Source organism: Nuphar pumila, chromosome 7 (genome assembly GCF_984573655.1).
Source record: "Nuphar pumila chromosome 7, dmNupPumi1.hap1.1, whole genome shotgun sequence".
In the NCBI taxonomy this organism is placed as follows: domain Eukaryota; kingdom Viridiplantae; phylum Streptophyta; class Magnoliopsida; order Nymphaeales; family Nymphaeaceae; genus Nuphar; species Nuphar pumila.
In genome coordinates, this window is record NC_143255.1 from 20,306,460 (window position 1) to 20,323,823 (window position 17,364).

Below are 17,364 nucleotides of genomic sequence, written 5' to 3' on the forward strand. Positions count from 1 at the left end.
ATCTTAAGGATATTTTTAAACCACAATGGATTCATTTCTCCTTCAATACCCAAACTACTATTTTTGGTATGCATGGAAAGGCAAAATGTGGGCTTCCCTTTTCAGATTAAAAATTGATCATATATGAGAAGATATGTATGTAAGCTCTTCAACTCATTGGTTTCGAAAACCAAATCATATCAAATGTGGTAACTGCAGATCTTATATTTCTAGATGTAGGTTCAATCAAACTCCTTTATAACAATACAGTTAGGCCACGATAAAGACCTCAATCCCTTGTGTTACGAGCCATATTTTAACACCTTGCTTCAAAAGTAAGATAAAACTATGAACTAGCATCAAGATGTCACACCATAATGAAACCTCTCTCATTATTCTATTGAACATGATTATAATAACAAGTACCTTTGAGATTCTACACTTGTAACCTATATTGCCATATGCTAATCAGCTTATAATTAAGAAAATTTTAATTTTTTAATGAACTATTTGAATAGCAATTCTCCAACTCATCTTTTTCTAGTTTGAAGGTGGCAGTAAAATGGCTTTAGTCTTTTCTATCATTCTCCAGAAGGCATTAAGACTTTCTTTACAGTTTCATGTCAACGAAAAACACAAAGAAGTGCTTCTTTGCAAACTTTGGACAAGGGGAAAAAAGTATTTTGGATATTGTGAACAAGCTGCTAGAGATGATCCAGTGTAAACCAGAGGTTGCACCTTTTAGCATAAATATCGACTTGATGGAAACTTTTTATACCCGTTTCTGCTGATAGTCATATAAGGATACAATTTCCCATCCGTAGGTGACACGAATAGTCACTTGAAGAACTATTACCTACAGTTAATTTGTTCCTAGATCAAGAAAGCACATACTCCTTGTGATTAGCCTGACATACAAACATTAATTTATTGGCAACCAAAATCATTGAATGACCAAGTATGCCGCTTTTATTAGACAACCATCCGAAGCATCAAGCCAGCACTCTTAGCTAGTAAAACATATTTCATATGATCAATGTCGCACGCTAAATTTCAAGTGTCACGGGCTAAATTCTAAGACCCAATTTTTTGCACTTTGCAAGCCTTAGAACACTCGTGTGGGTCATCCTCCCAACATGTGTACTTCTTGACACGTAACCAATACACAATAGAACTTTCACTTAACTTTCATTCAAGGAATTCATCTCATCATGGTTGTCGCATATCCGATAGCCACTTATGTGCATAGTGGTCTCATAGCAGCTAGTACCGCCAACCGAAGGGTCCAAACGTGCTTTGCCACTCCCACAGGCAAGCACATACTGTCACTGAGGCTGAAACGTGCCTTTGCGACACTATTGACTTAACCAATATCCAGCAGAAGTAATAGAGAGCATTACACATCAATAAGGCATTACCGACACGTGCCAAGCTCTCGAGTTTCATTCTGAGTGACTATTCCTTTGTTGTAGCCATCCAAAGCAAACTGCACAAGTGGGACTTAGTCTCGCATGCCATAGGGCATATTGCAACCCCATGGGCACACCGTCATCAGAACCTTGCCCACCAAAGTGTAAGGTCTTTCGACCTCCCAACCTGAAGACTAGTTGATGATTCGTGCCTTAACGAAAAGCACCACCCAAACTTATTTGTCAGCATTGTGCATGCACTCACACCACCTCATGCCACCTTGCATGGTTGGGACAACACTGCCGCACCAAAGGCTCTCACCCGCGCCCATAGCCAATGCCCACGTCCCACGGGGGATTTTCACTACACACGGATACCTCCACGCACTGCCAGTGCTGCCCGTGCGACATAGGTGAAGCCCATGCCAAATTGATGCCAAGACATGCCAACTAGCTCAGAAGGAGGGTCCCCTATATTAGTGTTTTGAGAGCTTACTCCCGGCTGGTAGTAGGAACTGAAAAACCCCTTGGGAATCATAAAATTTTCAACTTTCTTATTTTTCAAATATGACTTCACCAACGTGTTCCTTATTGTCCATTTACACGATGTAATTTCAATCTTAGCCCCAAACAATGCCGAATGCACATACGAAATTTGCCTTCAAGTTTCGTGCAACTAGACGCATGCGTCCTACGCACGTTGATGCACCTGTTGTTGCTTCTGCTGCTTGTCGCAACACCACATGTGCACGCATTCTGCAGTGCACTACCGTGTGCCACAACACGCAGCCACATGTGTTGTCCTTTGATGCAAATAAGGCAAGACATGTAAGGGTGTTGCAAACACCCTGTATAGTTGGGCTTGCCCTTATATTGACGACTATCATTACATTTATGAGGAGGGCGGTAGGAGTCTTGCTTGGCATCCTATTTGGTCCCTCATACTTCGCCCCATCCCCTTTCTTGTGCTCATGGGGGCATTTATCATGGTTTTAATGTTGGGGCATACTAGACTTACAATAGTTATCATTCTGACATTCATTTTTGCAGTAGTCAATGAGTTGCTCTGCGACAATAACGACACTTGCCATATTTTGTGGGCATTGCCTCTGAACCTCTTGTTTCGCCCATGGTTGCAAGTCATGCATGAAGTGAAACCGCCTTTCTTTCTCCGGCATATTAGAGATGTCTAACATAAGGCAAGAGAATGCCTTAATGTAGTCATGTACGAAGACAGTGTGTCGGAGAGACATAAGCTTGGTACAAGACTCAAACTCAGCATTGGTGGGCATGAAATGACCTCACAGCTCCACTTTGAAGTCCTCCCATGTGTTGATTTCTATCAACCCATGATCGACACCATCAGAGAGTGGCATCACCTATGAAGAACGATACAACAACATCGATCTTAGGTTCATTGTCATGGATTTGAGCCATATGAGAGCGCCAAGGGTTGACTCAAGTACAATTGAACCTTCCTTTCCTAAAGTCTTGGTATAACCTTCTTGTTTTAGAGCCTTCACGGAACCATTATCTTTCTCCTTTATAGCGACAACCTCAATGGATGACTCAGGCACAATCGCTTTTTTTTAGACTTAGTCATAAGCATTATCTTGTTTCTCCTTGACTGGAGTCATACATTGGTGGGCCTGAGTGAATGTACATGGTAGTGATCCAGGCAATTGTGAGGCCCCTCTCTGATCAATAAAGTTAACGTAGTCTCTAGAAATTATGACAAAATTTTTTAATATTTGTTCAACTTTTTTAATCATGTGGGTTTCCTCATTTTGAATGCAACTTGGTTCCTCTTAAGCTTCCTCATTTTCCAAGTTCAGTTTACCTTTGTCAATGTGGTCCTAGATTATGTGTTTAAGGGGAATGAATTCTTCACTATCATGGTCAAGAGCCTAATGATATATGTAACATTTTGTTGGGTTCCTTTCTTTTATCTGGAGAGGATTTGACACTTTAAGAATTTCAAAATCCTCATTCTATAATAAAATATTCAAGACTTGAGACTGAGTCTACTGGATCTCAGTGAACTCTCTATCTTTGGGTCATTTATGATTTTGGGTTTACCCCCGGTTTTCCTTTAGAGACTCAGACTTTCTCTTTTCTCTTCGAGAAGTAGCCACACTAACTTGACTCGTAGGTTATTCTTCATTTTTGGATCTATCCTTTTCAGACCCAGTATTAACCATAATCTCATCATATTTGCCTCCTTTAAGGTTTCTTTTCATCCAAGTAGAAACATCAATCTGATCTACAAAAGTGTCACACATTTGAGTAGCTAAGAGGTCGTTGAGAGGTTGATTGAAGTTTTTCATAATGAGAGTGATTTCATGGAACTCCTGGATTGGGTCTTTAATGCGATGATACATTAATCTCTACCTATTTATGAAGTCTCGAGCATTCTCATCCTTCTTTTACTTAAGTTCATAGAGTTGGCTAATCGTTGGCAGAGCATCTATTTTGAACTGGAATAGCTCAATGAACAGGCTCATTAGAGTCTGGAACTATCTTATTTAATGGACATCTAAGATAGAGAACTTGGACAAGGCCTCCCCCTCAAGACTCCTTGGGAACCACAAGATCAAGGCATAATCATTTTTCAAGCAATCTGAACAAGTAACCAAGAACAAAGTTACGTGAGTCTTGAGATTTTTTTGTCCCGTTGAACTTTACAAAATTTTTATAAGACCTAAAGGTTTATTATCTTCTCAAGACAAAATCTTGAATTTCATATGGTCTTCTTTCGCCTTTGGTTTCCTTTATCTAGTGACTCACGTTTCTTAGTTCATCTTCCAAGTTTTGAAATTGTTCCTTATATTCATTGGACTGAGAAGATGTAGATCTAACTGTTGGGACCATTATTTTAGGCACACTAGCATACTGAACTTTTCTAACAGGAACACTCTAACTTTCTTATATGTAGATCAGTCTATAGCCTCTTAACCTGGCCTCATTCTTCATGAATTTCTTGCATCATCAACTTCAGGGTAGCATTAGAGTTTCCAATTCCTCCAAGGTTTCCCCACTTGAGAAATCTTGGACTATTCACTTTTTTTTGTTTGACATCTCATACTGGACCTCTTCCCCCATTGTGTTGATCGAAAGAATCCCCTCCAGATGAGATAATCACCACCACTCCTTGGAGTAAGCTCCCTGCCAACAGGGCTCGCAACTCCCTAGTACCTTTGGGTTTCTTTCCAAGGTTCCTATATGAATCTTGAGATATGGACTTAGGTTTCATGTTTGGGTCAAGGTTCTCAAAACCCTGTCCTAGATCATATGAGCTTGGGTTCTTAAGAGGATCCGTATTAGAATCATGCTTCTAAGCTATTGGTCTGGATCTATTACACAATTGACACAACACACAAATCAAATATTTGAAAACCAAGTTTCATAGGTCTCCTCAAATGTTTCACATATTTGTGAGGTCACTTCAATGGGTTCTAATGGGTTGATGTTTCTTCTTACTGGACCTTTTGCTATATACCCAAATTACGGCTCTTGGTATGTGTGAGTGGGTTTTCGGTCTCCTTGGTCCACCACTGGTATACCCAAGTTGATGACTTCTAGTACTAGTGAAGGGATCTGAAGACCAAAATATGTAGAATCGCATGGATTTTTTTAAAATACAAGTAAAAAAATAGTAGCTCTATAATCAAAGTCTTAAGAAATGAAAATAAGTGAAGAAAGAGCACAAACGATGCAAATGTTGTCACACACAAATTGAAAGCTTAATTTGTTGGAGGTTATCATATTTTTCTAGAAAAAATTGTGTCAAGATATTCTCTAACAAGTGTTTCTAAATATATTCCCTAAACTAAAGTAAATAAGAAAACACCAAACTCTCCCTAAGGTATTTACCTATGAAGCAAGAAATAAACAACCAAAAAAACTATATATTAACAAAAAGGTTTTAGGAAAAGAGAAGAATCCAATTTTCATAGAAAGCTAACTACCTAATGGGATCAAAATCAGATCCAAAGGAAACCTTTGCCCAAAGGATTCTCCCGAGTCCAGATGCAACACACAAGTAACTAAATGACATAATAAAGACTTAGGGTGATAGAATCACTCAATTTCATTATATAAATTTCAAATTCTATGAAAAATTAGTGTTGATGGATTTTTCCTAAAAACCAATATCTATATCAAACTTTGATATTTATTTTGGACTAGGAAAATGAGAAATTCAGAGAAATCTCTAAAAGAAACAAAACAAGAGCCTCATTTACCTTTCAAACAATGCCTTACTCATCAGAAAGCGATCAACATCTATTGAGATACAACCCCAACAACACACCTAAGACAAGAGAGAAATAGGTGTTGAAGCGCTTGTTTTGATTGATCTAAGCTAATTTTTGGCCACTAGCATTGGAAATCAAAGAAAATAGAAAACATAAGAGAGAAATATTCGAAAGTCATCTTTCCAATGCCATCTGAATCACCCTGATCTGATGAGAAGTTAGAGAGAAATGACTTTTGAAAGACTTATTGTTTGACGACTATTGTCTGCATACCATATTTTTGTCTTAGTTTTTAGGACCTAGAAACGAGGATCCTAAAAGGGTTTTCAGTTCTGGACTAAAACAATTAACTTTTAGATTTGTTTCTTCTCTTTCCAATGAAACTAAAAATATCATTTTTTGATGTCAAAGCTCTGAGATATGACTTAAGAAAGAGAAATTGTTATATAGAAAATAGTAAGCAAAGTGACCATTTTCTCGATTTCTATGCATTTTTGAAGACCTTAGAAGCAAAATGTGAATCTATGCTAAAAATGAGAACTATAGGTCTGGTTGTCTATTTTCCAACAAATTCTAGAATGTAAAAATAAAACCTATGGATAAGGAGATATGACTCTGCCAATAGGTTAGGGTTGAACAAGAAACAAAACAAAACTTGTATTTTGGATCTTTAGTGGATACAATATCCAAAAAATATAATAAAATAGAAAGTACTAACCTTGTAGTTGTGTGCTTTTCCGGAGTGTATTTTTCGAAAGAAGTTTTTAATTTGGATAAAAAATACTGAATCTAAACTTTAGAGTTTGTGGGGTCCACTCTTTAAGTTGTGTGTCTTTCCTTCTTTGATAAGTAAGGATCAGCCGTACCATAAGCTCAAAATCTTTAACACAAGCTTCAGCTTATGGCGTGCTTGTACCTCATATGCAGATCCTAAAAAATGGTGAAGTTGATGGTGCGAAGCACCACCAACATTTAAAAAAACATGATAAATCTGTTATTTGTTAGAAAAATCTATGCTTTTATAATAAAATAAATACATAAAAAGTATAAAAAAATGAATCCCGCCTCAGGCTTAGGTAACCCTTTTCTATGATGACGATGATGAGCACGGTGGAACTCGAGCAATACTCCAGCTAGGCACGAGCTCTAAAAATGGGTTTGATAGGGAACCTGAGTCCTATGCTAGGCTAAATGGGTTTAGTTAGGCCACAGTACTAGGTTTAATTGTATTGAAATTTTGGCAGAACGTAGGGGCAACTAGATCTCAAACTTCATATGTTTAAATAAGGGGAGGTGAGGTCCAATTTATTATTTTTTAGGGTAGATTTGATACAATTCTCACAAATGAAAGATCTGCAGATCTAGATCCATCCAAGAATGAGTTGACAATATCCTATTAGCCAAAGTTAAAAATGGTTTTTCCTATTGGTCAAGGATCCTTTTTAGTCTAAATCTAAGGATCAGGTTGGTTAGATATGATTAGGGGCTAGGATTAGGCTAAATCAATTTTTATGAGATATGATAAAGGAATTAGGCAAATTCTCTAAAATGTTGTGTATTTTTTTAATCAAAAGAGATATTGAGGACTCATATTGCTAACAACATATAGTGCTGATGACATATGCCGCTAACGACACTTGGTATCACCCAACGAAAATCCATGTGTCATTAGGAAAGTGTTGACGATACATCAAAAGTGCTAACGACACATCAAATACTAACAATGCATTGAGATTTGCTAACAGCAATTCATCAGTTTTGGACACTCCTAACACCACATGAAACAAAATTGCTAATGAAACTACAAAAACTACTAACGATAATTCAAATGTCGTCAACATTTTTCTAACGACACATGGATTGTCATTAGAGAAATAGGTCAACACATGAATGTCACAGGTTAATTAGGTTTGGCCATAACTTCCTATCTAGATGTCTTTTTGAGGTGATTTTTTATGCATTGGAAAGATAACATATCTACTTTAATTAAGTACAAAATTAAATTCAGTTTTTTTTTAATAAAAAATATGCTCAAAGTAGGCCTTACCTGAAACGCAAGTTTTTTACTAAACAAGTCATCTTATTTGGTCATAACTTTCTACTTTGATATCACATTGACCTAATTTTTTGCTTGTTGAAAAATTAAGATCTTTTAGTTTAATTGATTTTTTGGACAAAAGTCTTGAAAATATTATTTTGAAGGCCAAAATAAAATTAAAGTTAACATAACTTTAAAATTATCCGAAAACACTTAATTTTGGCATGTGACTCATCAAAATTGAGGACAATAAGATAAGACAAGAGAAGAGAGGACACCATGCCCTTGCCCTCTTTTGTCCGTGAACCAAACGCGCCCTTAAGATCTCACGAAGTAATTAAAGCTAGTAATAGACATGACCATTCCAAGGTCTTATAAGGTCAAACCCACAAAAAGCAATAGATTGCATAATAACCAAATTAACATATATTAAAAGTACCAAATAGTAAAGACAGGGTGTGGATGAGGTGAAATCACATTGCACACTTTGAGTGTGCCGCTGTACTTGACTGTCCATCTCTAAGTTGCAGTATGTTAGTTGTTGTACCAAGCAGAAGATGGAGGTCATGGTGCATTATGAGCTATGGAATCAAGCATGGAATGACACACTTGAGACATCAGTATTGACCAACTCTTTTGAGTGGCACCTATCTTACATCATACGGGCTAACTTTGACCTCAACACATATAATATTAAATGAACGCCTGTCGAATGTATAGATGATATCCAGATATCCGCCGATTATTTTACTAGTTACTTTATATCTTATGATATTAGAGATCACCAAATCCTCTCTCTCTCTCTTCCTTTTTCTCTCTTGGGTGACAGCCAAGTTGCGGTATAAAATAGATCACTGTGGATCATTATTTTATTCAGTCTTCATTGATCATGTTAATGCAAGCTGGAATCAATAGAATATGATTAAATAAATGACATCTAGTAGAGATAGATGAGCTAAGAATCATGACTTTGAGGCAACGGTAATATATGGCCATCATTTTCATCGTTTAGATTGCCGCGCTGTCATGACATGAGCAACTCTTACAGGTCTTCATCTAGCTTAGTGTTGTTTGGCCTTCTTAGGCAGAAAAGAAGGGGGAACTTTCTTTTTCTTTTTCTTTTTCTAAAATAGCCTTTTATAAGACAATTAAGAATGTTTAAATAATTACTAGGTCGGCAGTTGATCGACAGTGAAACATTGACCAAAAAAAGAAAAAAAAAATCAATACAACATGATAGTTTGTTCGAAACACGAGGGGTTTGACTAGAATTTTTTTATTCCGAATTTGCCACAAAATATGCTTATAGACTACTTGAACAGAAACCTCATATTCAATAACAAAGCATATATATAGGTATGTCACCATCTTTTGACGTAATTTGGAACTCTTAACAGTGGCATCATGTAGTACAATAAATAATCAAAGCCAAGGTGTTAATTTACTAGCTCCACTATAAGCTACCATAAAAAAACAAAAAGAAGCTCCATTAAGCCCATATTGTCATTTGTAGGAATAAATATTCTGCTTGATCCACAAGAAGTGCGCACACCTGGTAGGTGGGTTAGCTTAAAGCTTTCAACTTGATTGAGGTCAAGAGTTCGATACGATCAAAGTGAACTGTGGCAAGGACAGAGCCTACTGAAAAAACTATCTCCGGTGGTTAAAGTGAAGTGTTTGTAGAGTTTTACACTATGAACACCAACATTGCGCCCACTCGTCCTGTAACAGGACATCCGAACTGGGACATGGGATGGGACAGGCACTTGCGTCATTTCTGCTTAAAAAAAAAACAAAAAGTTCACCAACCAGTTGCAATTAGTAATGATTCTTGTACTCATTATCTAATACTACTTTTCAAAAGTTGGGAAATTGAAAAATGCCAAGGACAAAGATTTAGAAGGATGCAAGCTGTACATTACCCAATATTCTCATGTTGAGGTCCAGCTCAATCCCGCGTCTTCAAATAGTCCTCAAGCAAATAGAGCCACACAAAAGGACTACACTCGGAAAATGGTATTAATATTCTTGTGCTCATTGTTTTTTCCCACTTGTACTGCCTTTCTGCTAGAGTGCGTTTAGCATGTGCCATTTGATTAAAAAGCGAAAGCAAAATTGATAAAATATATTTTGACCAAACACTTCGCACTTTTGGCCTCTTATTTGCAATGGGGTACCCCTCAAAGCTAAAAGACGTTCTATCGGTACCAACCTTTTGTTTTTGGATGAGGCCATTAGGTTCTCTTGTACCCTCAACGAAGTAGAATTTAAGATACCCTCTTTAATTAGTCTCACTTTTTTTTTTTTTTTAACTCGTAGAAACCGCCTCAGGCACATAGACCTAGCTGTGCTGGCTCAGCCTCCCATACTTACCTTCTCTATCCATGTAGGCGTAAAACTCCGAGAGCTTACCCTTCGATCTCAGGGAGTCACCATGGTTCAAATCCCATGGAGGCACAACGGAAGCTAGGTGTACTTTTTGGTGGACAGGCGAGACCTCAAGGGTTGTGCAGACAAAGTGAACATTCAAGAAGCACATCTTTAAAGTCTTTTTTTTTTTTTTTGAAAGGTGAGCTAGGTTAGGCAGACCCTTACCAGTTATACAATTGTACCATTGGGTTTTGAACCTGTAACGACCTAACACAGGGTGACGTGCACAAAGTGCTCCTACCAGACAAGAGGAGCCTCGTTTGGCACGTCTTTAAAAAGTTGACACAGAGAGTTTTAACAGACAAAAGTAAGTGATTTCTTGTTGATTGGTCTTCACAGTGATAGACAGCCTTGTTTCTTCTTCTTTTTTTTTCAACATTTTATACCAATATTTAGCTTAATTTGTATTAAGCATAAAACTTTGTCACAAAGATATGGGTACAACCCGACACACAAACTACTATGATGTGCAAATTCATTTTTTGTGTTTGAAAAATGTACATGAAAATATATATTTTTAATTTTTATTAATAAAAAAATATTTTTTAATACTTTAATGCATAAAAATGCACTTTAATAAAATTCTTTTAAATTATTAAAAAATATTAAAATGTTATTCATACATGCCAATATCCATGTCATCATGTCCGGACATGCGACTGTGACATGCCTACAAACTTTAAGTGGTTGGTAAAAATGTGGGATACCTCTAAGGTAGGGTACATCACAAGGACACGGGTAAAAGAACACTCGACCTGCCATTTTTGCGTATTATTTCATCAAGTGTAAAAACAAGGGGGCTGGACACAAGTGTAAGTATCATTATGACATAGGTAATACCTGGCCAATCAACCAGAGCACAAGTGGTTTGGGGCAATGGAATTGGGGCCTAGTCCCTTAGGGTATGTTCGATGCACTCAACAGGATTCACAGAGATTTTCAACAAACATTGAATGCGTTTTGCGCGTCCAAAAAATCATATAATTTTCGTAACACTCCTTCCTTGTTACAAAAAGAACTGGACGCAGGGAACCAGGGGTGGTGTTACTAAAAAAAAAAAAAAGTCAGGAGGAAAGGGTCCCCCAACTCTCTATCTCTCTCTCATGTGTAAGCTGGGGAGGCCACCGATGATCGGGCACGGTTCTCTCTCCCCCTTTTCTTCTTTCTTCCTCTTCTTTTTCATTTTTTTCTTCTTTTTCGTTTTTCTTCCCCTTCTTCGTTCTTCTTCTCTCTCTCCCTTTTCTTCTTTCTTCCTCTTCTTCTTCTTCTTCATTCGTCTTCTTGGTTTTTCTTCTTTTTCATTTTTTTCCCTTCTTCATTCTTCTCTATATCTCTCCCCTTTCTTCTTCTTCAATTTTTTTTCGTTCTTCTTTATTCTTCTTCTTTTTATTCATTTTTCTTCTTCTTCTTGATTTTCATTATTCAGGGTTTTCATTGATTAGGTTAGTTTTGATTATAATCCAATTAAGATATTCTTCTTCTTTATTAGGGTATTCTTCTTCTTCTCCTTTTTTTATTTTCTTTTGGTTTTCTTTGATATTTTTCTTCTTTTTTTGATTAAAATCTTGATTAGGGTATTTTTCTTCTTCTAGTTTTTTATTTTCTTTAAATATTTTCTTAATGTGATGGCTTGTCTATGATGTCCGTAACAAAGGTTGGACTTTGGAACATAGATGGGGAAAACGGTCAAAACAAAAATTAGACTTGGAACGGTTGTTACGAAATGAACAAAACCAATGTTTTGTTTGATTATTTTTGTTCATTTCATCCAACCATAAATAAGCTATCAAACATACTTTAGGGGTGGCTTAGGTTAAAATCTCATTAACATCTCCCCTGCAAGCCAAAGCCTGGCGACTCTACTGAGGGTAAGGGGGTAAGCCCTAAGAGTTGTACACTGTCGGGACAGCAACTGTAAGTACGGCAAGCAGAATCAGTGCCACTAGGTCTTTCATCCTTGGTAGGTAAACTAGCCAATCAACCAGAGCAGAAGGGCATTGCTGCTTGACATGATCCAAAGCAGTTATTCTGAAACTACAGTTAGAAGCTTTCCAACATTGCGTAAGCTAGGAAAAGGAAATTCATAAGGCACGTTTGCTTGCTTGCTTGCAACTTATGTGATTCAAAATCATGTGAATCCATCCCATGTGATCTAAAAAGTAGAAGTTTCCAAATCACAATGAGGTCAATGTAATTTAAAAATCACATGATTCATGAATAAAATAACCCCAAATGTTATTTCAGATCTTGTTGCCCCATTTTCTGACACTTGCTCTCAGCGTTAAAAATGAGGCCAATGAGAATTGTTCCCTTACCCTTAAGAGAATGATTTCCCTTTGGGGCTAAGCAAAACGTGGCGGAAGCCCTAGCACATTGTGATTGGGAATCACATGGGATTCCATTTCATGTGATTTGAAATTATGGACAATGATTTGAAATTACACGAAAAGTAAGTAAAATAACCTTAAATGTCGTGTTCGAATCTCACTATCTCATTTTTGCCGTTTGCTTGCACCTGAGAAATTGGGGAAAACGAGAATCATACTCTCACAGCTTTGAGATATTAATTCTTAATCGGGCTCAAACAAACAGGTTATGGTTGGAGGGTTTTTTTTGTAATTTTATTGAAATGAAAATAATTTGACAAGGACACAAAGAAGAAAAAAAAAGAAAACCTAATTATGAAGGCGCTATGTCCAAAGGAAGCCTTCAGATTCCATCGTTCTAGGATGCCATCGTAAGGTTTTTTCAAATAATGCAATTACGATTTAACCCTTCATTCCTTGAGCAGGTTTGTTTGAACCAACTCGAACTAAGATCCACTTTTATGAACCATTCCAGGACGGGTGGTCTGACTGGACCTTGTTTGATCCAAACCATGGACGAAGACAACTGGAAATCAGCAAGACATACTTTGGGTCATCTATTATACGCCAGCTCAAGTGTGATCATTTTGTTCCAAGACCCCTTTTTCAAAGGCATGATCGTTTTGAACCTAGCAGATCTATAGTATGTTTGAGTCAACTTAACAAGGCATGATTGAGTGGAAGATCATCGATCAATTTAGGAATGACCAAGCCAAAGATGAACACGGTCAATTACAAAGTCTTAGGCAAATCCTTCGAATTGCTAAAGTCACAAAGTGAGTTAGTCGTCGCCACTCCCAACCCCCGCCCATATAGGACCAAGAAAAAGCCTACGCAGCTACTTTAGTGGAGGGCAATATGGTCAGTTAGTTATATCCCTAGGAAATTTCGGAGTTCTGACGCCTTTGAAGTGTCCGACACGTCTCTTAAAACTCTTTATCCCTCAATCCCACACACGGACGGACATCAGCCCCCCCCCCAAGCCCAACCCCAACCGGAACCCCAAGTTCACCACCGTCCGTCAAAGCCTCTTATTATTCTCCTCCTACACTGCACGCCTTCCTCAGAGCAAAACACTCTGCCCACCATGCCTCTTTCCCACCATCACCTCTTCCTCTTCCTCTTTCTGTCCATCTCTACTGCCCTCTCGGCCAACATCTCCGAGTACTGCCCGCAGAGCAGATGCGGCAACATCAACATCAGTTACCCTTTCTACCTCACATCAAACGACACGGCAGCAAAGCAATCCTTCTGCGGATACGAGGGCTTCGGCATCAACTGCAGCAGCGACGGGAGGACGCCCACCTTCACCCTCCCCAGCGACACTTACGTGGTGAAGAGCATCAACTACAACACCAGTCAGCTCTCCCTCGTCGACGGAGAGATCTACTCCCAGTCTTGCCCTGCTCCCCGCCACAACGTCACCCTCAACTCCGCCACCCTCAACTCCACCCCTCTGAAATTCGATCTCAGAAACACCAATTTCACCTTCCTCATTAGTTGTACCTCCTTCATCTCCCCCCCCGTCAATAGCTACTCAACACCATCACCCTCAACAAACGATGCTTTTCATTCAATTGGTTGTTTGAGTAATGCATTTTCGATGTCGTACGCCATTCCCGCAGGGTTCCTAATTGCCCCCGACTTGCTGCCTGTCTGCGAAAGGTCTGTGGTGGTTCCCTACTTGGGTGCCGCCGCCGGGAGCCCAACCAGCAGCTTCCCGTCGGTGGTGAAGGGAGGGTTCGTTCTGGACTGGAGCCAGGCAGCGCTCTGCGCAGGGTGCGAAGCGTCCAGTGGGTGCTGCGGCTCCAACCCCAACAAGGCGAAACCGTTCGTTTGCTTCTGCAACGATGGGGAGCACGATCGCGATTGCAAAGACCGTAAGCCTTTCTTCTTCAATCCCTTTCCTCTTTCCGCAGTTGATCTGTTTTCATTTTCTGGGTTTTACTCTTTTCTCGTATTTGGTTCTGAGGATGTTGGTGGGAGTTGAATTCCGTGTGGAATCCGATGCTTATTTTCCTAGTCGCAAGTGGATGAGGGAAATTGGGATGTCTGTGGTTGCGGTCTAGTCACAAACAAATCTCAGCGAGAAAAAAAACTTCTAATACTAAAAAAAAAAACTGAGCAAATTATTGCATGTATAAAAATATAACAAATGGAAAACATATAAAAATATAGAAGGTACAAAATAGAAAAAGAGCTTTTATCGTGCTGATATTGCAAAAGTGATATTTATAAAATGGGAGAGATTTTGAAAAAAGAAAACTTGTTTTTACCGCACTCTATTTATCGGGCTCTGAAAATATCGCAATAAAAATACCCAGCAGCGGTGCTAACTTTTAAGAGACTTTCTCGAGAAAAAATCGGCATGTGGCTTAAGAGTTGAAGGCCCAGGTTCGAATCCCTCTGCCACATGGGGCTTAAGAGTTATCTGGTAGGGGTCTGCCTAACCCCAGCTTGCCTTTCGAAAAAAAAAATTTAAATGCATATAGAAGGCTAAATTTAAAGTTTCTAAATAATATAAAGAATGAAAAAGGATTTGCTTATGGTGTTAATGTCACGATAAAAACGCAGTGTTTTCAAGATAGTCAACACTCTGAAAATATCGTGTTTTTTGGTCATTAATTATATTTATATGGCTTGCTGATATTTGTTAAGTAGGTTGGGAATTGGAGTATGGGACCACCAAATCCAACTTGATACAGTTTCCGTTATGGATCTGTAATTGTTTAGGAGGTGTAATCCCAGCATCTGGTTCCTATTATCTTTTCACAGTAATAGGTACGGGGCAACGCCTAAACTCTAAACAGAACTAGATATCAATTGGTTTCGGACTCTTGGATTCAATTTCCAGACACAAATCAACCTAGCCCATTTGGCTAATTGGACCTTGAAGTAACTTGCTGACACCCTTATCCCATGCATGGACCCGTCGATCTACCAACTCCGTGGAATTACAGTGGTCACCTTTCTAGCTAGTATGGAGGGATGTAAACGAATCAGACTCAGATTGGATGTAGTCGGATGCAAGGTAATCAAACTCGGAATCGGATTCAAACTTGATGGAGAGAAGCTCTGCTGAATCCCGATCTGATTAGCGTATGGATACTAAATTCCTAATAAAATCCTACTCGCAGCCATGCCGTTTCGTTCGCCAGTACTATATATGTTTGCATTAAATGGGTCGGATTTTGTCAGACTTTGACTCCAACTCATATTCGTATTCGGGTTTGGATGTGTAAACACTGAGCCCGAGCCTTGATTACCAATTTTGTGAGATTCGGATTCTGTTTGATATCCGACCGTACTCCAAAAACTGGTTTTCCCAAGAACCAAAATTGCTACCAACCAAACAGTGACTTTTTGGAGCTGGGTATTGCCAATTTCCTCCCTCAACTCAAGACTGGGATTTTTGTCTCTGAAGTTGAAGGTAATATCAAAGGTTTCAAATTAACTTTGCACTTGGGTTAGTCTGATAACATAGACTAGTTAAATACATGGTGATTTATGGAACAACAAAAAATCAATTGCAAAATTTAAAAATGCTTTACAATCAGAGAGGCAGATTAGAAAAAACAAGTTTTTAGAAGGGTTAATCCAACTTTAAATCCTTTATATTAACGTGAGCAACGGTATCAGTGTTCAACTGATTGAGATGACAAACGCACCCTTATGACTGGTGGCGATTTTAAAAATTTGTAATTACTTTTTAAAGCTAAAAAGTGTGTTTTCACTCATCAAATTGGAAATAACAAATATGCTATTGATAATTTTTTAGACGTACTTTGGACATTACAGGTGTTTGGCTATTGTTCAAGAAACTGCTGTCGCTCTGATATTTACTTTCTGAAATTATGTCGATCTGTTTTCTTGGAGATTATTTCTTGCATGCTTGATGCTGCTTCTAAGCACTTTCAGATTATTTCTGGAGGCTACTTCATTCATTGGTTATTCATGATTGAAGCTGGAATAAGTGATAGTGGTTGTTACCCTATAAATTAGAACTTACTAGTTCATTATAAAGACCTTGAATCTACATTTCATCACTGAAACATAATAAAAATGAATATCTGAACAAGAGTAAGATCAGAGTTTTTGTCTCTGAAGCTGTAAGTCATTGCTAATGTTAGACAGTTGCTAATTACTTATTATCTCTTCTAGCTGTTTTAGTCTTTATAGATTCACTCTTTCCAGGACGAAACAAGGAATTACTATTGAGGTGCTATATGAGTTTGATACCATGTCACCTGGGTGCGGGTACAGGTACGGAGGGTAAAATGTGGGTATGGGGACACAACTATATATATATATATATATATATATATATATATATACAAAATAAACTGAATATAATCTAAATATGAATATATATATATATATTATATACTGAAAATATAATTATAAATTAAATACAAACTTGTATGTACAAAGGGTAAAATGATGCGTGTCGACACAGGTAAGGAGGGCAAAATGGAGTGTCCGGATACCATAGGTTTGATACTGAAGCCTTCAGTTGATCATTTTAAATTTTTTGAAATATGGGGCATCAAGAACTTATGCATCACGTGCTGTGTTTCTAATCTACATGAACCCAAAGTGCATATATTTGTATAGGGTTTAACTGTAATCTGTAAAATCTCGACCAATCTCACATTCGGTACTAGTTTTATAGTCTCGTTTGGCTGTTAGTCATGAACGCCCAAGACTAGTTTTAATAGGACTTCAAGACTGTGATGCTTCTGCAATGTAAGGATCTTTCGAGTTTTGTCTGGAAGAGGTCAATTTTTGACCATCAGTAGACAATTCTATAATGTTCGGAGCTCGATTATCAAGTAACTTGAACCACTTCCAGTTTTAAGTCTTCAATCTCCACTAATGTGCTCAAC

The 17,364-nt window shown here is 38.0% G+C and overlaps 1 protein-coding gene across 1 annotated transcript in view; it reads left to right on the top strand.

Moving 5' to 3' along the window:
- The first annotated feature begins 13,485 nt into the window (after positions 1–13,485).
- LOC149831436 (LEAF RUST 10 DISEASE-RESISTANCE LOCUS RECEPTOR-LIKE PROTEIN KINASE-like 1.2) overlaps positions 13,486–17,364 on the top strand; it is a 38,019-nt gene continuing 34,140 nt past the window's right edge. Inside the window, exon 1 of the mRNA XM_090013897.1 lies at positions 13,486–14,358. Coding sequence (XP_089870023.1) covers positions 13,566–14,358 — 793 coding nt within the window. The 5' untranslated portion in view covers positions 13,486–13,565. The remainder of the gene's footprint in view (positions 14,359–17,364) is intronic.